The 23,675-nt window shown below is 30.7% G+C and overlaps 1 protein-coding gene across 4 annotated transcripts in view; it reads right to left on the bottom strand.

The window, feature by feature from the left end:
• Nucleotides 1-1,414: 1,414 nt before the first annotated feature.
• Nucleotides 1,415-23,675, bottom strand: part of LOC148626543 (transmembrane protein 164-like) — a 51,692-nt gene continuing 29,431 nt past the window's right edge. For all 4 annotated transcript variants that reach the window (XM_088570601.1, XM_088570602.1, XM_088570603.1 and 1 more), the window contains 4 exons: nt 18,424-18,540; nt 11,457-11,535; nt 10,445-10,545; nt 1,415-9,355 (listed from right to left, as the gene is read on the bottom strand). In XM_088570601.1, the coding sequence (XP_088426727.1) occupies nt 8,969-9,355; nt 10,445-10,545; nt 11,457-11,535; nt 18,424-18,540 (684 nt within the window). In that variant the 3' untranslated portion in view covers nt 1,415-8,968. The remainder of the gene's footprint in view (nt 9,356-10,444; nt 10,546-11,456; nt 11,536-18,423; nt 18,541-23,675) is intronic.

Raw genomic sequence — 23,675 nt, 5'->3', positions numbered from 1 at the left:
TTGTACTTTTTGGTCTCTTTTTCACAAAGCTGAAAGAAAACTACAAAGTTGAACCTGTCTTAAGTGACCTTCCAAAATTGAGCAAAAACATGACCACATAAGACAGGTTCAATTTGTCCTTCTCTGCTTAATTTAGAATTGAAAATTTTGTAGTGCTAATAGAAATTGGGGATATTAAAGAAGGTAAATTCTTTGCAAAAATATGCTTGAGAACATTTGAATTGAAAAGAAAGACAAAAAATATAAAGCTATATACAAGGACCCTATAAGAAAACAGAGGGTGAACTCGAGTGCTCTGTAAGGGTGCAAACCAATGAAGGCTATGTCTGGTAATGAGGAAGAAAATCAATGAAAAATGTAGTTAATTAGTCATTCTTGGAAACAGATAGGCAATAATAATCGATTACGTCATGATGACCATAGAACTTTCAAAATGATGAATATTTCCTTATTCCAATAATTTCTGTGTCAGCCACTTAGCTTTCACAAGGAAAACTGCATAAAATTGTTATTGTTCAGTTATCATGGATTTTATTATTTTGTTGTCAGGGCCTTCCAGAGGTGTTTACACTTGATGATAACTGAAAGTGTGTACTATGTTGTATTTAGGTTATACACTTGTGCATTTGTTACCTTTCACCATATCTGTTCTTTTTCTGAAGTAACCAAACAAATTTAGTATTGTATTGTGGTGAACTTGCAGTTCATAAAATCATGAAAAAAATATTTAAATTAAATTTATCAATAAATTCCATCTCAGAACAAGTATCTAAGTATTATAGATATGTGCTTAAATGTTTTACTTTTACACTGACAGCTGCAACCTAGATGTGAATAATATTGAAGTATTTTACAGCCTACAAATTTAGGCTATATTTAAATGAAAAACAAGCCCCCAAAATAGTACCCACAAATTGATTAATACTTCTTGTTAACTTCTTCACAGTTTCTACAAATTTTTACCGCAAATGACTCAATGAATTGTGAGTCTCTCCACAAAATCTGTTAAAGCTCAGAAAAGCAGATACAACAGTTAAAAATATGGTTTGACATATAAAGGTAGCATAAAAAGGTCTTGTATCTTAAAAACCATGAATGTCTTCAGTTCAGGTAGCTCATTGACTTTTGTTTCTTTGTACATGTTACTTAGGTTATTATATGTTCTTGTGTGTGCCATATTTTTCCTGTCTAGTCTATTTCCCGGCATTGTATTCTTTTTATTCCCACTCAAATCTTGGTTCCCATGACTATTATTTCACTGAGTCAATGAACATTAGCAATCATCAAAATTGATGTGTTCATGGTACTCTGCAACTAATATTCTTTGTATATAAAAACATGTAAAAGGAAGATTGAATGACTGATAGTGGTTTAACATCTTTAAGGCAGACATTTCAGGTAAAAAGGAGACAAACATGATAAAACAATTTAATGCAAATGTTTCCACTGTCCATACTTAACTAACATGTAAAATTAATTTCTAATACATCAATGTAACAGTCTGTATCTCTGGCAAAAAAATAGAAAATATACAATTAATGAATTTTAATCAATTTAAATGGTTTTAAAAAGCTGTCCATGTAAAAATCAGGCAGATCCTATTATATGGGTGGCACAGGGTAAATTTCATCCCACTAGATTTTTTGTTCCAATGTAATGGATAAATCATATGTATGTCAAATACATGTATTATAAAATTTGATTTCAATTGAAAATGGATGGCTCTGAAAATTATTTTAAACTTTCCTAACAAAGCATCCAAATGTTACTCAAATTAAAAGAGTTATCTCCCTTTCTTTAATGTATTTCAATGCTTTCTATGTAATTTATTTCTCTTTAATTGTTGAAGTTAATCAAAAACAAACTTTCAACTTTGAGAAAGGATGCATATTTGATAAGAAATGGGTGAAAAAAATTTAAAACAAAATTTGTCATGAGTCACCAACTGCCTGGTTTTCGCATGGACTCCCTCTTAAAGATATGCAGGGCTAGCATAAAATACTGCTTGTTATCTATAAACTGGAATGCTACAATAAAATATCATTTTCAAGTTTAGACTACTGACTTAAGCAAAAACAAAATAAAAACTTTTAAGACACAACAGGAATTGGAAACAAGATTTTCAAGTAATTGCATAAAAATCTGTATAGAAAATTATCTGATTTAAGCCACTTTCAAAACATTTTGGACGTATGAAAAATTTAGGAATGACAGACTGACAGACCCTTAAACTAGAGTTTCCATCAGCTTTTCCGTAAATTATCATATGATTTCCATATTAATTATCATATGAATTTTCACCACCCGATAATTATGACCAAAAGTGGTTCAGTTTTTACCTATCAATTCAACCATCTTGGTAAAATGACCCACCATGAACATAATTTTGCTGTATATCATACCAGTTATTCCAAATGTTGCCTATAACTTAAAACTACTTGCATCTTTTAAGCATTTCAATACAAACATCAACCAGAAAAAAGACAAGACTTCCAGTTGACATCTTATTTGTGAGAGTGAGATCAACACAATTTGAGGATATATATAACTTTTCTTGTTATACATGTACTTGGTTTGACTTCAGACAGATGTGATGTCTGTCATGATCCTCTAAAGTTTTCTATTGACTTACATCTTGTAAGACAGAGATCAATTTGTTGATTGAAATATCTACTCTTGTAATACAAGTGCAAGATTTGGCAACAAACTGAGATGTGCTGTTGTGATAAATAAATGTAAATAAATACAAAAATTACCCTCTCATACATTGTATGGAAGATAAAGACCCATCACAACACATTTTTGTATTAACAGGAATACAAATATCAGATGTGACAATTTTGGCTGTGTTGGCGACTCATGAGTCAGTTTACAGTACAACAACTGAAAAACTATGTCTTTAACTGAACTGAGTATTTTAAAATGAACACAACTTTTGACATAAAACTAACTATTTCATCTTTCAAGATAAAATTGAAAAATTAATTATGAAATTCTGAAAATTACATGGAACAATAAACAACAACATCTTTGGGTCAAAAAGTGGAATGTAAAAACAATACTAAAATACTCATTCCTGAAAACTATTGGGCAATGCTGAAAACAATAGAACATTATGACAATAGGACAATCCGGAAAAACCACTGTTTGGGTAGTTCTAAAAAATCATTATATTAGATAATGCTGAAAACCTTATACTGGGCAATTCTGAAAAAAAAAATCATCCTTGGAAACATTGACAATTGGGCAGTCTTAAAACCTTAATATGAGCAAGATCTTCAAAAGATTTAAAAAAAAATTGTTCCATTAAACATCTTCACTTCTTTCTCATTTTTTTCTATCATTCCTATGCAGAAAAAAAAAATATTAGCCATCATATGACTTAAAACTTGTTAGTTTAAAGGTGAACATGTACAATGATAAGCTGGACTGGACGATATACATACATGTACCAGTGGCGGATCCAGGGGATGCAGGAGGTTGACAGCCCCCTTGTTTTTATTGAAAAAATTATCATTTTCATGTGTAAAATTGACAAAAGCTGGCACATAATGTCCTAGAACCTCCCTTTTTATGGGAAACCCTGGCTGGCACCCCTCCTGTTGAAAGTGTCAGCTGATCTGGCCCTGCATGATCATAACTAAAACTACTAGAATAAAAAAAAATCTGCTCATGACACAAAAACACCCAATACAACTTACAACATAATGTAAATATTTCAAACAATTATAAACCCAACTATATATGCACCTAATTCTTACTAAAAATTGCAGGGAACTAATATATTCAGTCCATGTAAAAAAAAAACAACAACAAAATACACTACAGTTCAGGTGAATGTTACTATTTTCACTTTGTGTGGTAAAAGAGGACATGTCAACAAAAAAAATATACTAATTGTACTAGTTTCATCTTTGATTTAGTTAATTTTAGTAACTAGGGTCCAGGATTTTGATAATAGTATATGAGAGCTTTATCAACAGATTTCCACATTGGTCAGGTGGAAATGGAAAGAAACCCATGAACTATAGTGTAAATCATATACAATGACGTTGCAGCACTTCAATGTCTATATTGCACTTATCATATACTTCAAAACATAATTTTGACTAGTCAGTTACACATTAGCAATATTTAAGTAGAAGGTGCAATAAAAATTGAATAAGAGGTTTTTTTGGATTGAAAAACATATGCACAAGGCAGTAACACTACACCAAAGTATCATGAACCTCAAATATCATTACCTATATCTAGAGACACTTATTACAGGAGAACCTGTTTTAACCCAACCCTGCTGAAACCAAATTTCTTATGAAGTTCATATTTAACAGTTTTAATGCATTTAAAACCTGTATATACTGATCATATAATTTTCAACCAACAGGCATTCTATTAAGATCAGGGATAATTTTAAAAAGTCTACAAACAAAGCGGAAATTGGCAAAATCGGAAGTAAATATTCAATAAAAAAAGAATTGTAAAATCCAGATTTGAAATAGTGAAATTCCACAAAAAAGCGGAAAAAAATCATCCCTATAAGATAAATTTCATAGTTCTGTAAACCAACTAATTTTTGTGAATTAGACTGTGAATCAAGTTTGGCAACTATTCAATTTAGTGTCATAGTATTCTAATATAAAGAGACTCATTTGCAGCAATTTATAATCACATATTTTTTCTTACTGAATAATCTTTAATAATTACTTGCAAAAGTCAGTTGGTTCACATTTTTCCATAGCTGCAAAACTGCAGTTCTTCAGACCCCCCTTTTTTTGGTGGATCCATTTTTTGCAAAAAAAAAAAAAAGGACCTTAAAAGCTACAGTTTCGCAGCTAACTAAGTGCGTCATTTTTATTTGTGCTACAGTCCATGTCAATAGCAACAGGAACCTGAATGACAAACTAAATACAATGCAATTAGTAGAAAAAAAATATACATAATACCATGTACAGCAAAATCTTTAAAAAAATCAAAAAGATTAAAAAATGATTACCCGAGTATAACAATCTGTGATTATCCTGATTATAATTGTATCTGATTACTTATTGGTACCAATACCAAGGATAAATATTCCAGGAAAGGTATTCATAGGAAACGGGATATTAATGAAATAATTTGCACACTGACGACATATGTTAAATGAAGTGTCATTATCTCCAAACTAGTAATTTTCTTGGGATTTGATTGGCTGGGAACACACAAATTTACAAATCCCATATCCCAGTGTTGCTAGGCCATATACCTAGGAACTTACCATTCTCAAGTGGAATGTACATGCTGTTTGACACTAACATATCATCCACTTCTAGGGATAATTTTATGAGGTCAAAAAACAACGCAAAAATTGGCAAAATCAGAAGTAAATATACAGTAAAAAAATGAAATGAATCCAGATTTGTATAGGGAATAATCATCCCTGGTCTTTACAAATATCAGAGAGAATTATGTTTTATGTTCATTTATGGGTTGAATTAAAACTAATTTGAACATTTTCTAACAAAATTAGAAACATATTTTTAAAATTCCTTTACTTAAATCAGCTGTTACAGTAGAGGGGGTTGTTCTGCTTTTGTCTGCAAAATGTATATATATCTATCCCTGCTATATGCATATTGACAACTGCATTAACAGAGAAATATCCAAAGAAACAACTCTTAAAACCTTGAATTTAAGACTTTAGTCATTCGAGAGTTACAAATTTGTATAACATAAAATAACTTATACCATCGTAACTAAACTTAAACTTCTTTTATTTAGTTATTAATAGGGTTCTTGTTTTTGTACCTGTTGTAGTAGTGGTTGTCAGAATTACAGAATAAAGGAGCCACATTCTTAAATATAGACTAAACCAGGAAGTAAATTGCATGGCTAAGATGAAAAACAAGTATCTATGCAAACACACATGCTTACAAATTGTTATGATTCATGAAGAATTATGGTTTTATTTCAATGAAGCACAGCCATGGTGTTACTATATTTTTGTTATTTCAAAATTTGTGTCCATTACTATATCACATAAGGAGTTGAGGTAACCATGACAATGAAAAAGAAAGGAAAAAAGGGCCACCTCTAATGAAATCAGCTTACCAAAAGACAGAAATTCTATCATTCATAAAAAATCCAAAAACTTTAACTTTCTCTTAATCATAAATATGATTATTTCAACTGTAGAGAGTTATCTTCTCTTGACAACAATTATTACTATGAATCATGGAGATTTTAGTGATTGGCTTAAATTACCATTGAAATAAGGCTGTTTCCCCTGATGAAAGTTTCCCACTTTGTCTAAAAAATGGCTAAAAATAATCCCAAATAAGATTAACTATTTCCCAATTGGTAGTCAAAGGGTAGTAGGATATGATGTTTCTGCTCAAATTTACACTGTTTAAATGTTTATGACTTGTCTTTTTCTTGACATCCTATATAAAAGTAATATTTTTAACTTCTTATCTAAGGTTGTGTATGGTCATTTAAATTTTTCCAATTTAAAAATAAATACAAAAAATAATGCATATCATCCCAAAAAAAAAAAGGTTTGAAAAGAACCAACAAGATCACTGGATTTATTACCAATTTTTTTATCAAATGATTTTGACTTAGTACACCATACAGTTCCTTTATAAACTTTTTTTACTCTTATTGTAATGGCCGAATCTATTAAGTTTCATTGCATCATTAAAAACATAAATTTTTATAAAGGTAGGGAACTCTGTACTCTTCAACTAAAGAATGGATATTAAAATATATTCAAAGTTCGATGTGTGTGTGATACCATATAATATTTTACATAACTTAAGTAGAAAAGCCAGTAATTACAATGGAATTGATAAAAATGTAATATATAAATTTAAATAAATACATAAAAAATTACTAAATAATATTGAAATTATTTACATAAATTCAAGCAAAGAGTATTTGATTTTACACTCAAATTGATTGCACAATTTAAATGAACATGTATCATTGCCTTTTTACTTTTAAATAACAGTAAAAAAATTAATGATTAAAGTAAATTTCAAGACTTTCTACAGCTAGACGGTAACAAAAGCTCATTAATGAAAAAAAAAAGAATGGATATAAGGAAATCCATCTATTTCTGCATCTGAATTGCCAAGGGGTAGATGTATCAGGTAACATTTGACATGTATAGGATATCAAATCATAATTTGAATTTTTAAGCAATAAATAAATGAAACATAAAACTATCATTATACAAATAGTACAACAATAAACACCAAGGAAAACATGTTAATTAGATGTCTTTGTAAGAATCATGCAAAATCTGAAAAATGTGATACACTCCAAAAAAAAGGCTACATATTTTTATTTTAGTAATTAAGTTGTTTTATGGGTCTGTATTGTGAAATGTGTCATATTTGCCTGCTCTTAGGAGATAATCAACACTGAAAATCCAATAGATTCTGTTGTACTTGAGTGCCATTTAAAGAGTTATCTCCCTTCATTTTGAAATATACAGTGCATTCTATACAATTGTTATCTCCTATGAACATGGGTTATATGAAAAACCACATGTTAATTTCTGTTTGCTTTGACATTCTAAACAAAATATCAAAAATAAAAATATATAGGCTATCCAACCATGAATCACATTTTGCATGATTCTTAGCTTGACTGCTACTTAATTAAGGAGGTAGACATTAGATAAGGGACACAGCTCTAACAAATCATTGGAACATTCTTATTCAGCATTTTACATCAATCTCCAGTCAGCATCAAAGTAACTTGGATTGATTTCATTCTGTTTCAAATGAAAGCTTGAAAGGCTTTGGTGAAATTGAATATGATACAAACATATCACTGATTTCAAGAGTTATGTCCCTTACTATAAGTATACCGCCTAAAGTTATTCGTAGAAATGGATTCAAACTAGAAAAAATAATGATTAGAAGTAAAATGTCACTGTCAAAAATATGCTGGCTTGTATCACATTCAAAAAACAAATTTTCACTAATTCTTCTTCCAGTATGTCTTGTGCATTATCTAAGACAAACCACAGGTTACCAACTAATAATGGGACATGAATATCTTGTTAAGGAGGTAAACCTAGGGTAAGGGACACAACTTTTAAAAATCAATGGAATTACAACTACTACAAATACAATGTATTCAGCATTTTACATCGATCTTATGTAAGCATCTAATTAACTTGGATTCATTTTATTCTGCTTGAAACGAAAGATTGAGAGGCTTTGGTGAAATTGAACATAATACAAACATATCACTGATTTCATGAGTTATGTCCCTTACCCTAGGTCTACCTCCTTAAAGTGGAACAAACTGTGTATATGGAAAGTACCCCTAGTTCAAGAATCAAACAACTAAGTTACAGTGGTCAAACAATGACTTATATTATTTTTCTCAATTCTTAAAAGTCTCTTTGTAATTAATTAGTACTCAAGCTAAGAATCATGTAAATTCAGTAATATGTGATACACCCCAAAAAAGGCTGCACATTTTTATTTTTGTTATTTAGTTGTTTATAGGCCTTTATCAATAAATGTATAAGCATTCATTCTAATCTGTCTGGTCTTAGGAGATAATTCACATTGAAAATCCAATGGCTTCTACTGTATTTTAGTGTCATTTACAGATTTATCTCCCTTTACTTTGAATTGTACAGTACATTCTAGAAGACTTATATCTCTTATGAACAGGGGTTATATGAGAACCACTTGTTAATTTCTGTTTACTATAATGTTATAAAAAATATCAAAAATAAAAAATATATAAGCTTTCTAACCATGAATCACATTTAGCATGACTATTAGCTGGAGTAATATTTAATAAAGTTTAGTACATTACATTGTTTATATAATGTGTAATATTTTTAGAAAATGTGGGATACTGATAATTGCTAATAGTATTTATGATAGAATTATACATGTGTATTCACAAATTTTGCAGAAGATCCTATAATTGAACTATAAAGAACAGTTTAGTGATATCATCAAGACTGCTTTATATGCCCATTGCTAGGTTGACGATTATGTTCCTGATCTATACCATTCTTTTCTGAATCTGGATCAACAAAAGCACTTCGATGCTTCACACCTGAACTTGATATACAACTTGAAGAAACATTTAACTGATCCTGATTTCCAACTTCCTGTCTGTTACATGAATTTTTAGAACATTTGAATACATCAATAACTTTAGTTTCCTCTGTGCAGTAAACATCACTAGACGTGAAGTTTCTACACACCAAGAATAAAACTTTTGCTAATAGTGGAAGTGCCAATGTTTGATGACAAAGTGCACACAGACGGTAATATGGTCCATAAAACGGATCAGAAATTGCAGGACACAGCATGTTGTTTAAATTTACTTTTGATATCTGCAATAAAAAAAAAATGTCATGACTATACAGTTGTGATTAGGATATTACAAAAACTTCTATCCTAGAAAAACATATCAAAGTCATGTTGGTAAATAAAAAATCTCAAATTGTTGTGAAATTTTTTTTCCAATTCAAATATATATACAGTAAAAGCTATCTGTAGAGACTTTTCAAGGGAAAGCTAAGTCAGTGCCACACAAGACAGATTATTCTTTTATATAAAATGCACTATATAAGGATGTTTTAATTGTAGCCTTTTAAGACCGCTCATTACAGAAAACAGCTAGTCCATAAGGCAGTCCAACATAGAAAATCAGCTGTCATATCTTTGCCCTCAAAGTTGTCTCATTCTTTTCAATGCCTACCCTATCTATGCATCTGGAATCTACAGTACCTGAACTGATCCGTGCAACAAAAATTGTGATTGGTCATCGATCACCAATCAGTTTCCGGTCAGTCATCAATCCATCAAACCGATCCATTTAACTGGTGATCATATCATGTGACCACAGAGCGAGTCAATGTATTTTATGGTTTTTGTCAATTTTACACATATTTTACTCATAAAATGTAATCGATTTAAACATCAATTAATACTTTTATTTTACATTTCTTTTATTTAAAACAGATCTTACATCATTTTACATAACAAAACTGCAATTAGATCGGTCAACAGTCATTGGTCATCAATCAGTCAGTGATCAATCAGTCAATGGTCATCGATCAGTCAAATCATTACGTGGATCGGTTCAAGGACTGTAATTCACAAAAAGTCGTAAGTGTAAAATTGATTGTAAGTTATAACATAACAATACTATTTTAGGTTGTGATGTCATTACTTACGATCAACTTTACACTTACGACTTTTTGTGAAATTGATGTCTGGTCCATGCTCCCAGTTTATGTGGAGCCAGGGTAGCTCATTCACTTTTATATGCACAGGTATACGCATATTATATTGGTTATTTCATGTTCTTTGTTGTGTGTGTCTACTTCCATGGTCTAGTCGTTATCCCTGGATTATATTTTTTATAATTGTTTGAATATAGGTTCCTTTATAATGTAATCTTTGCTATCAATACTTACAAAAGCTAAGTAATGGAGAAATACAAAATGATAAATATAGACATTTCCTATAGAGAATGCTGCCCAACTAAAGTCAGATAATGGTTCTGGAGTGTATACTCCTGCAATAAAACAAAATAAACCTGTAGTTCATAAAAATTTGAAGTCATCTTGTCACAAAAATCTACATCTTTGCTTTTTTTCATATTTTTTTCTTAATCTTCATATCTAGCAATTTGATTGTTGACAATTGAGCTTAACATGATTAAAGAAAAAAGGCATTAATTGAACATAACATGATAACCTGCCATGTAATGGGGAAAAAAGGGGGATGGCAAATTGTATTTCAAAAACTCCACTATGGGTATTGAACTTAACCTGTATTTTATGGCACTTAATATCTGTGCAAAGTTTCAAGAAAGAAATTCAATGATCCCTTCTCAAGTTGTCATCATGAAACTGTTGGGGGGGGGGGGGGGTTGGACATAGAGGGACAAATGGACGGCCACACAACTTTTCTGAGGGTATCACAAAATACATTGCCACTTCATGTGACTGGGTATAAAAACCAAGTGTCTGCAGAAAACAATACAGTTGTATAAAATGTCTAGTGAACAATTCTATGGTAAGGGTTCTCAATAAGTTTTAAAGTAGGTGGAGGAAAATTTTTTCTTGCTAAAACTAACTGTTACAAAGGAGAATATAAGCTACTTCTGATTCTGATACTAACAATATCAATATGGAAAGTATCGGTAACTATCATTCTGTTCATGTGTAATCCAATAACAGCATTTTGAAACATTTTAATATAAATTTATTTTTTGGACTACTTTTGTCCTGCGAAAAAAATCAGTAGTAAGACAATACAAACTGTTCAAGCTGGATGTCATTTTCATCCAAACCTCTAAAAAAAAAAAAAAGATATGATGACATCACAGATATCTTCATATATCGTGTCATGGACAATAAATAGAGAAATATCTGTCAAAATATTTAAAAAAAAAAGTACAGATTACCGTTAACAAGAGCATACCTCCTTTGAGAATTAAATAAACTGGTATAACCATCATCAATATATGCTGTATGTAGTAAACTTCTGTTTCAAATGGAAGCTGCAAGATAAAAAAAAACATACTGATTCTATGACATGCTTCCAAGCTCTTTAAAAGACCATAACCATGGTAAAAAAGTGATTAACACATGACCAACAATTTGTGCAACACATAGGCTGCGTCTATTAAAAAATATGAAGAAACTAGTCCTATTAGAATCCAAATAAATCATGGAAACTCCCATTTTATCATTGTTTTACTATGGGCTTGCGATTTATGTCTTAATTCAACTCCTGACTATCGCTCTAGATAAAACAATGCAACATAAATAGCCAGCCTGTGGTACAACAATTATAAAATGGAGTTTCTATGATTTATTTCTTTAATTCAAAATTTTCTTATTCACAGAGAATAAGGGATTCAGTGCATTAAATTTTTTCACAAAATATATGTTCTATATTGAGAAAAAAAAAGAGAAACATTTGGCTACAGCTTTACAATAATGAATATCTAATTTTTGAAATGATAAAGGAAACCTTTTACAAAAGTTTTACAATCTTTCCTTTGTTCTTTATGCATGAAACAAGAATAACCCAAACATATCAGTACAATTTATAAATATAACCAACTTCCTTCTTAAAACAATGGAGAATTGAGTCTGAAATATAAGATCGATGATAAGTTTATCCTACATTTTCCATGATTAAATTAGCTGATTAGGTTTGATAAAGTTTATAGCGAATACAATGATGATGTTCAGGGGATCAAGTCATCTTCTCTTGACTAAATAACTACCACCAAATAAATTTTCTAAGGTAGTTAACTGGAAAACTAAGGAGATTTAAATTTTCTGCCATTAACTAAAAATTGTCTAATAGATGTTTAAATTGCCTTCTCCATTGTCAAGTCAAATAAAGTTCCCCTGAAAATCATCATTGTATGTGCTGTAACAAGGAAAACATTAAAATCTAAATCATTATAAAATTCAGCCTACTTTCATTTCTTAGTTACTTCCTCTAAGTCTTTATTTTAAAAATCAATAACATAAACATTGCACCATATTCGAAACCCTCCAGTTTCTCTGACGACCTAACATCCATTGATCTACACACTGAATTATCTATCATAGTTAATTGACAAGCAGCATCACTGATTCCTATTTCCAGATGAAATCTGATATTGTATGAAAAAATTATGTTTATCAAATGCTTATATGAAAAAATTTTTAAATTGGCTGAAAACTATTAAAAGAAGTCATTTTTCACCTTTCAAGGGCAATAACTCCAACAAGGAGTTTTTCAACAACTTTGATCCCTGCAGACTTTTGTAGGCCTTACAATAAGTATCATTTGGCAATTGAAAGAATATGGCTAAACCTAACGGTTTTGGGGATACAACAAATGTATATGAGTATAAACCTTCTGACAACATAAAAGTTGTTTATAACACAGTAAAATATATAAATATAAGGAAAAATAATATTTTGTGGCATTAGTCCATTGTAATGACGTCATAATGGTGCCACAATTATACATCAATTAGCAAAAACTGCTGAAAATTTTAAATTTTGTTGAATTTTCGGACATATTTACATGCAGAACAGTATGCCCACACCCAAGAAATAACGTTATGTTTTCACAAGTAATAAACTGTGTAATAATGATTGTATTCACTAAATATAAAGTTGTTTCTTGGGTGTTGACACCATTTCCTTGTCAAAAATATGACCAGAAAGTTACCAAAAAGTACAAAATTTGACAGAATATCTAAATATTGGTAATCTTCAAGCAATTTTTCTGTCCCTTTCAATACAAGAATTATCAGAATTCTTTATGTTTTCTCATTTGTAATAGATTCAAGTCTCCAAATTCACAATTAAATCATTCAACACTTAACGATTAATTTTCAGATGAATTTTAGGCCAATAAGACCCTTTATTGCCCCTTCTCCTTTTATAGAACTGTTAGTCACCACTTGTAGTTGATCATATGCCGTCATTTTGATTTCAAAATTTTACATGATTTATGGGATTTTTGCCCATCAATTTTTTTTTCCTTTGAATGAGAATAATATGGCTACAAGTTGCTTGTTCACCTTATTTTTCTATTCAGAGGCAAATCAAACCACATTTCTAACTTTTTTTTTATTTGCTTTTTCAACTAATATGCTGAGTTAATGTAATTTTTTTCAAAGCTTAAGTACAAACATTTATTTTCAGCATGCAGATTGTTTGTCATAATGAAGTAATTCTAAAGTCCGAACTGAAATTTGACATGTTCCTATTTTAACACATCTGTTAAATAAGAAAAAAGGTGACTATTACAAAGTCACAAAAATGTCATTTAATCATGAATGTACAGAAATAAAAGCAAAAAAAAAAAAACACACACACACACACAAAATAAGGAAATGTTTCAGTTGTCAGTTATATGATAATAATGTCATGAAAAGAACATAGCATGATGAAGCATCAGCTTATCACTTCATTAAAATAGAAAAAAAAGCCAACCCTAACCTTGGGCTAGACTGACCTCCATTTCACCCTCAATTGACAATGAGCTGCATTCATTGCAGGCAAAGAAGATCAAAGATATTTTGATGTGACATATTTGTGATAATTGCTTCGACTACATTTTAATACAAAATTGATGGTGCAGTAACTTAAGTTGACAAAGACCAATGGCTTAATGTTCTAAATAACATGCGTCTGTTACAGCACAAAAGAATCACAGCTTTTGGTCTCAAGCTCTAGGCTTGCTTATGTAAATGAAGACAGGTCTGTAAAATTAACTTAATTAAGGCAAACTGATGACAGATAACAAAAATATCAAAACTTGATATTGGGCTGTGATCGTAAATGTTTAATGTGAAGAATGAGAATAGTGACGTATGTTTTTCCTTAACTTCCCACATTAGTTTACATAAGTGAAACTTTAAAACTGTGGTGACAAACTCTTTTGAGTGAAAAAAAAAAACAAAAAAAAAACAACCCAAATATTCATCCCAAGATCTCTTATCTTTCTAAGAGCACAAACAGGTACTTTTTACAGAAAAAATTAGTACACCAACAAATAACCTTTAAATTTTATGTAATTACATGTAATTAAGAGACAGAAATACAGACAATACATTTAACCAATAAATGATCAAAGATGAGCTTTTGAAATTGATCTTCACTCTTTACTCCATACTCATCAAGTAATTTTGCTGAAGAAAAACACAAAATTATGCCCTACAAAGTGGAGTCATTAATTTTTGACCTAATAATATTAAAATTTACATTTTGCCCCACTGAGCCAAAGCGTTAATATTGTCACAATGAGTTGAAACATTGATTTTTTTTCTTTTGAGATGAAAAAAAAAATTTCTGTCCCACTGAGATGAAACATAATTTTTTTTATAGGAGGTACATGTAGTAATCTCCCCTTCAAAATAACTTAGATCATAAAAAATATCAAAATAGTTATTTCATAAGGAAATTGAAATAGTAATTTCAAAGCACAATGTTCATAAGGAAGAACTTAAGAAAGACAGGCAATACATTTAACCATTAATTAATTAATTAACCAAATTAATGACCAAAGATGAGCTTTTAGAATTGATCTTCACTCTTTACTCCATAGAAACTCATCAACTGAGGGAACAATAATGACAAGTGTTCAATCACCATCAATTTCTGCCTTCAGTTACAGTATCGATATTATTACAAGTCTGACTTGGATTCTATCTTATTTACAGGAAATTTGTGGTTCACTTGAGATAATGTTTCAGTCTGCAATTTACACAGAAAACCTGTATCAACTAAACCCCTTTAAACAGTACAGTTTGATTGGTTTAAATAGGTATTTAGATAATTGCATTCAAATCAAATTGTAAAGATTTTGAAAAAAAACATTCAAATCAAATTGTAAGGATTTTGGGAAAAGTCTTGTTTAGACAGGTTTTTTAGTTTATTCAGTGTCTGGTTAGACAGGTTTTTAGTTTATTCAGTGTATGGTTGACAGGTTTTTAGTTTATTCAGTGTCTGGTTGACAGGTTTTTAATTATTCAGTGTCTGGTTAAGACAGGTTCTTAGTTTATTCAGTGTATGGTTGAGAAGGTTTATAGTTTATTCAGTGTATGGTTGAAAGGTTTATAGTTTATTCAGTGTTTGGTTGACAGGTTTTTAGTTTATTCAGTGCATGGTTGACAGGTTTTTAGTTCAGTGTTTGGTTAAGACAGGTTTTTAGTTTATTCAGTGTATGGTTGACAGGTTTTTAGTTTATTCAGGGTTGGTTAAGAGATGTTTTTAGTTTATTCAGTGTATGGTTGACAGGTTTTTAGTTTATTCAGTGTATGGTTGACAGGTTTTTAATTTATTCAGTGTATGGTTGACAGGTTTTTAGTTTATTCAGTGTCTGGTTAAGATATGTTTTTAGTTTATTCAGTGTATGGTTGACAGGTTTTTAATATATTCAGTGTATGGTTGACAGGTTATTGGTTTATTCAGTGTATGGTTGACAGGTATTTAGTTTATTCAGTGTATGATTGACAGGTAATTGGTTTATTCAGTGTATGGTTGACAAGTTATTGGTTTATTCAGTGTATGGTTGACAGGTTTTTAGTTTATTCAGTGTCTGGTTAAGATATGTTTTTAGTTTATTCAGTGGACTAAATTAAGATTTTATCAAATTTCCAAATTTACACGTCATAAATTAATAAATACTTTTTGTCAAGCAGCAATTTCACATTAACCTCTTCATACAAGTAATTTTGCTGAAGAAAAACACAAAATTATGCCCTACAGAGTGGAGTCATTAATTTTTGCCCTAATAATATTAAAATTTACATTTTGCCCCACTGAGCCAAAGCATTAATATTGTCACAAAGAGTTGAAAAATTGATTTTTTTTCTTTTGAGATGAAAAAAAACTCTGTCCAACTGAGATGAAACATAATTTTTTTATAGAAGGTACATATAGTAATCTCCCCTTCAAAATAACTTAGATCATAAAAAATATCAAAATAATTATTTCATAAGGAAATTGAAATAGCAATTTCAAAGCACAATGTTCATAAGGAAGAATTTATTACATATTTATTGGATCCTTCAGAAAAAATCAAATGAAGTAAATTGAACTTTGTTGCCTATGTACTATAATATACTTGTGTTCATATGACTTCAGGTTCTATAATGTGGGGAAAAAAGATGTTACTTCGAATATAATGCCTTAAAGAAGATTGATTAGACCTCAGATTAGTTCATGAAATGATTGAATTTCAAATATAGAAGTTATTTGATGTTACAAAGACCTGAATAGATATGAAGTCCATTGGTACCGCTATCTATTAAAGTGCAAAATAAAATCAGCTATGTATGAAAGTTCATTTTCAATTTAAGAAGATAGAATAAGGAAAAAAAGAGCAGAGAATGAAAAAGAAAAAGAAAGAAAAGGGAAAAAGAGAGAAGAGAAAGAAAAAGAAAAAAAAGAAAAGAGAACAGAAAGAAAAGGGATACATGTATAAATGTTTAATGGTAATAACTAATATGCATGACAGGTTGTCTTATTGACAAATCAATGTATGACGTCTTTGGAACCATTTTTACTACTACCACCACCCCTCTTTTAGTCTGAACTGCATCTGTAAAATATTCATTCTATGAATACAAACAGAACACAGGAGAAAAAAAAATGTGGATCTAAGGCTAAAAAAATAATACACTTGTTTCCTGCTACCAGTAAAAAAACAAGAGGCTCCAAGGAGCCTGAATCGCTCATCTGGTTAAATTTTTCAAGATAACTCTAACAAGGAGTTGCCGACAATTTTGACTCCATGAAAACTTTGGTAGGACTAATCATAAGGATCATTTCATCAATTGAAAGTTTCATTATATTTATTACAATTTTCAAGATATTGGCTGATAACTGCTAATAACGTAATTTTTTGCCTTTCAAGGGCAATAACTCTTACATGGAGTCATCTGACAATTTTGATCCCCAGAGATTATTGTAGGCCTTATAATAAGAATCATTTCCGCGATGAAAGGTTTCATTCTATCTATCATAGTTTTCAAGATATTGGCTGAAAATTGCAAAAAAAGACATATTTCACATCTCAAGGGCAATAACTCTTACATGGAGTTGTCTCACAACTTTGATCCCTGAGAGACTTTAGTAGACTTATATTAAGGATCATTTCAGCAATTGAAAGATATTGTCTAAACCTACCCATTTTGGAGATATATGCAAAAAAAAACTACTGTCTGACCCCTATGTTCTTTTTTTAGTAACAGCTGCCATGTTTTTTGACAAATCAAAAATCCAAACATTCATTTTATTTAGGATACCCTAAAAAACAAAAATACCAATTTTCATAGATCTCATCATGCTGAATACTTTACCCACAGTCAGAATATGATTAAACCTAATGGTTTTGGAGATATATCAAAAAAAAAATTTTTTTTAGTAACGACTGCCGTGTTTTTTAACAGATAAAAAATCCATTTTTACAGGATACTCTAAGTAACAATCATCTTGTTTCATCAAAATCCATTCAATAGTTTCAGAGGAAAAGATGTTTGAAGAAATTGTTAACGATGACAGCGGACACCAAGTGATGGCAATAGCTCACATGGCCTACAGCCAAGGGAACTAAAAAAGGGTGGGTTGGTTTTATTTTTCAAAATCCTTTAACATTGAGTTAATGGAGATACTATCTAGACCATAACAGTGCTTCAGCAAAAATGGCCATCAAATGTTTAGGGTAAGCACAAAAAAGGTGTGTAAAGTAGCAGGAAACAGACATATTATTGTTTTGGCATAATATAGAGCCTGGACCAAAAGAACAGAAAGTTCTCTTGGAAAGGAGAGATCATCTGTTCTTTTTATCTGCTTTTAAAGTTAAACTTATAGATTCACTATTTTTTTTTCAATTTATAGCTAAATTGCTTGTTGTCATGTATACTTACTAGTCTTGTATTTACAACAGGGAATATAATGGCAATAGGTGCCCCTGATAACATAAATAGATGTATCCTAAACACTGCTGTTACTAGTCTACTGGGAGGAGCAGCAAGACAAAATATCTGAAAATAAAATTTAAATTGAATTTAAATCTATCAATCCATTTGAGTTATTGCCAAGAGTTTGCCTATCAATTGGGTAATTTTGTAAAAATTCTTTATTTATACAGTGTGTGTACAGACTGAAAGACGATGGTATCCCATAATGTCAGTCAAAAGACATGGCATACAATTCTACCGTCATAAGATATTTTTTGTAAACTAGGAAACAAACTGACTGAGGGGGTCAGAGGATGAGGCAGCATAGTTTTGGCTTTTACATATACATGTAGTTGCGTAAATTGTTTCAACTGTGACAGCTCCCCAAGTTTTGCAGGGTATGTTGCTCTTTTACAGAAATATTATGTGTTTCCCTTAGTATTATTATACTGTAGACTGTTTCTGTTCCTTGTTTTTGATATCTTGATATACTAGCAAGTGATATTGTTTGCCTTAAATAACCTGCAAAAAAGGCTGTTTTCCTAGTGAAAAATTCCACATTGGCCCCATATGATGGCCAAAACATTTTTCAGAAAATAGATCAATTATTATCTATTCAGTAGTCAAAGAGCTAAAAATATCACATTTGTTCAAAATTTCAGTGTTTCTGACCTGTTTCAAGATATTGTACATAGTAACCTCTACTCTATTGGTAAAAAATTCCCAATTTACAAAATGACACATATTTTTCAAAATAAAAAGAGAATATTCAAAAGGCCAACAGTATCCATAATACAACTGTTAGAATATTAACTGTCGCTGTACTTGATTTTAATTCTGCCAAAAAAAAAAACAAAAAAAAAACTGCAAACAAGAAAATGTAAAATGATGCACCATCACTTATTAATTTGTATCAAGTAACAATCGATTGAGATATTAATTAAATATATGGCTTGAGAAAATTAATTACAATTTCAATACCTATACCCCATTACTGCTGGTACATGGTTTTAATTTCTTGTTTTAAAAAGAGATACAGCAATTTTAATACCCCAATACCCTTGGTACATGGTTTTAATTTCTTGTTTTAAAAAGAGATACAGCAATTTTAATACCCCAATACCCTTGGTACATGGTTTTAATTTCTTGTTTTAAAAAGAGATACAGCAATTTTAATACCCCAATACCCTTGGTACATGGTTTTAATTTCTTGTTTTAAAAAGAGATACAGCAATTTTAATACCCCAATACCCTTGGTACATGGTTTTAAAATCTCATCTAATAGATACAGTAAAACCTGACAACCAAACCTCTTTCAGACTGAAAATATGTTCGATCAAGATTAGTGTCCAGATTATACAGGTTCTAAAAATACTCTATAAAATACAAAAATACCAATTGTATACATTACAATTTCAATATACTGTACACGTTTTAAGGAGTAATCTCTCATCAGCAGTATTAGAATCTAATATTTTAGGGTCTCGTCGAAAAAAATCAATCAAACACAACATTTACAAGAAATACTTTAACAAAAACTATCGTAATATGAGGTAAAATCCATCACAGAGAGGTACGACCGTGTTCAATATTAGGAATGAAGCCTTAGTGTTCACTAAAATAACAGAAAGTTTCGAAAGTTTCTAGTTTAGACAGGTTTTCAGTTTATTCAGGGTTTCATTTATCAGGTTTTCAGTTTATTCAGGGTTTGGTTTATCGGGTTTTCAGTTTATTCAGGTTTTGATTTATCTGGTTTTCAGTTTATTCAGGGTTTGGTTAATTGGGTTTTCAGTTTATTCAGGTTTTGATTTATCGGGTTTTAAGTTTATTCAGGGTTTGGTTAATCGGGTTTTCAGTTTATTCAGGGTTTGGTTTATCAGGTTTTCAGTTTATTCAGGGTTTGGTTTATCGAGTTTTCAGTTTATTCAGGTTTTGATTTATCTGGTTTTCAGTTTATTCAGGGTTTGGTTAATTGGGTTTTCAGTTTATTCAGGGTTTCATTTATCAGGTTTTCAGTTTATTCAGGGTTTGGTTAATCGGGTTTTCAGTTTATTCAGGGTTTCATTTATCAGGTTTTCAGTTTATTCAGGGTTTGGTTTATCGGGTTTTCAGTTTATTCAGGTTTTGATTTATCTGGTTTTCAGTTTATTCAGGGTTTGGTTAATTGGGTTTTCAGTTTATTCAGGTTTTGATTTATCGGGTTTTAAGTTTATTCAGGGTTTGGTTAATCGGGTTTTCAGTTTATTCAGGGTTTGGTTTATCAGGTTTTCAGTTTATTCAGGGTTTGGTTTATCGGGTTTTCAGTTTATTCAGGGTCTGGTTTATCAGGTTTTCAGTTTATTCAGGGTTTGGTTTATCGGGTTTTCAGTTTATTCAGGGTTTAGTTTAGATAGGTTTCACTTTACTTGAATAGAAATAAATTTGTATTTTATATCTTGATTGAACAAGTTTTCGATTTCATAGAAGCAGACAATTTGTCAGAAATATTAATGATTTTTTTTTTAATAAAAAATAAATATTACACAAAAATCAATGTCTGACAATAACAAATATAGAAATGGCATAATATGCAAATCAGTCTGGTGAGCTGTTACTACTGAAGAATAATTCCATAATGTGTCTAGTAATATCTTATAAAAATGTTGGGTTATTTTTTTGGTTACAAGTAAAAAAATTGAAAATCAGCCTAATGAGTTGTCAATTTTGAAACAGTATTCTGTACTTCATAATGTGTCAATAATTTATTTATTTTTTTGTTGTTGTGGTTGATAGTAAAAAAAATAGGCACTTAAGTAATGTACACCTTTGGAGACGTATCATGTTCCTAAGTTTGTATAATTAATATGACTTGCACTTGGTATACATGTACATACACATACTTCATGAAGACATAAAATGCATATGATGCAGTGGCACATTATGCTCTGTGTGACTGATCTACTTAGAGTTGTAAAATTTGAAAATATTTTCATTAAATTTACAACCTCTGATACATGTATATACATACATAATATTGTCAATATAAGTTCTCCACTCTCCATTCACAATGAAGATGAAGACTGTAGGTGAATTGGTGTTTCCATCCACAATGGAGATGGAGTTTCAGAATTGGTGTTTCCACCCACAACTGAGATGGAGTTTCAGGAGCATTGGTGTTTCCATCCACAGTGGAGATGGAGTTTCAGGAGCATTTGTGTTTTCATCCACAATGAAGATGAAGTTGCAAAAGAATTGATGTTACCATCCACAATGGAGATGAAGTTATAGGAGAATTAGTGTTACCATCCTTAATGGAAGTGAAGTTGCATAAGAATTGGCATTCCATTGGTGTTTTTACATACAATGGTAATGGAGTTAAAGGAGCCTACATGTTTCCATTCATATTTGACATGAAGTTAAAAGAGTATCCATATTTTTTCACACAGTTGAAATAGAGTTACAAGAGTATTGTTGTTTCCGTCAGTTGAAATGGAGTTAAAGGAGTATCCCTGTTTTCACCCATACTGGAGATGGAGTTACAGGAGTGCCCTTGTGTCCATCAGTTACAGGAGTCTCCCTGTTTCCATCCAACAAAATGCAGTGAAATTATTGACAGACATGTAAAGCCTACTTGTATACTAATTTTTGCACTTTAGTACAAAAAAAGTGTTTAGGAAAGCAGTTTTATTACTGAAAAAAACTTATTTTTACAAATTATGTGTGCAAGAAAATACTATGAATATGTAAACTTCATCGTGGAATGTACATGTATGTTACAAAATGAAAGTCCCAACATTTAAAAGCAACACAATTTAACTGATACCTTGATACCCAAAAATATTGGTCAATGAAAATAAAATTTGTTTACAATGTTTTTTTTGTTTTTTTTGGTTTTGCTTTTCATGTAGACCATTTCAAGATAGTTGAAAAGCTGACAGCAGTCAATTTGAAAATCTAAAATTATTCATGTACATGGAAGTGCCTACAACATGCAGAACATAAAGTTATCAACAATCCTCCCCTAACAACTTTAAATCACTCTAGATTAAGTAAAGAACTGCATTAGAATATTTTTCTGTTATTGATTAGCCTCTCAAATTAAACCCAGGAGATTTATCTCCCTTTGTTAATTTGATCTGTTTACTGTTTCTTAAGTCAGGCAACCAGTCACAGAGGGAGTTAAAGATGCTATTATTCTCTTCAGTAAAGAAACGAATTACATAATTTTGTCACCAGCCATTACTGCAGAATATTGCTCTAGCAATTGACTAAATGATTTATATTGAAGAAGACAAATTGAATAACTAAATACTATAGTTAAAAGGAAAAAAAGATACTGTTAGCAGTGACTTGTTATCTGTGCAAATCAATCATGAAAATGAAATAAAAATGGAGACATTAAGAATAAACAAGTACTATCTTTAAAAAAAGATAGCCAACACATATGCTGGCTTTGTTAATACTGAAATGTGAGATCACTGCACTATGTTTCATATTTCAATTACTTCATTGGTTAAGCAAGCAGACCATTTCCAATCATTCAATACATACATGTAAAAGATTGTTCAATATATAAAAGTAATCGAAAATATTTCAGACACCAATGCCCCCAACGGAGCCTTAAATTTCCCAATTACTATCACATTTGTCCAATGAAATGCAGGGTTGTAAGCTACATCTGTTAGGTTGCCATGGTTAAGCATAATGGATGTCACATGATGTCAAAGCCAACTCAATACCATCAGAGTCAGAAAAAATGCTCAGATTAGAGGACAGGGAAACCTCAGACATCCAAGGGTGAGGTTTCAAGTTCTCTAATGATTTCAGGCTCCCCTGACTTTGAGAAAATTGGAATCTTACATGCACATGTACCTGAGGATGCAGCATTTTCTAGCAGTGTTTGAATCTTTTCTCACTTTTAGAAATAATTTTGTGATAAGTATGCCAATTCAGAGTGTTCTGCTTGCCGAAATTCCTTTGTAAAAATTTTCAAGACAGTAAAAAATGATTCATTGTAACACTAACTTTGAACTTTGCATATTTTATCCCTCCCATAGGTGAGATAAGGAAATCTCACACAGAGCTCTACAAATAGGAATATTTCACAAACTTACAATATGCACCTGTCCAAGAAACAGGTAAATAAAGTTCCAGTAATGGTATACATTGTGCAAAAACCTGCAAGGAAAATTTCCAAGCAGTAGACCAGTTAGAGATTAATCAGGTATATGGACATGTAC

Source organism: Perna viridis, chromosome 2 (genome assembly GCF_037379345.1).
Source record: "Perna viridis isolate PV_CMFRI_1.1 ecotype Kerala chromosome 2, ASM3737934v1, whole genome shotgun sequence".
NCBI classification, from domain to species: Eukaryota; Metazoa; Mollusca; class Bivalvia; order Mytilida; family Mytilidae; genus Perna; species Perna viridis.
This window is presented reverse-complemented; position numbering and strand designations above follow the sequence as displayed.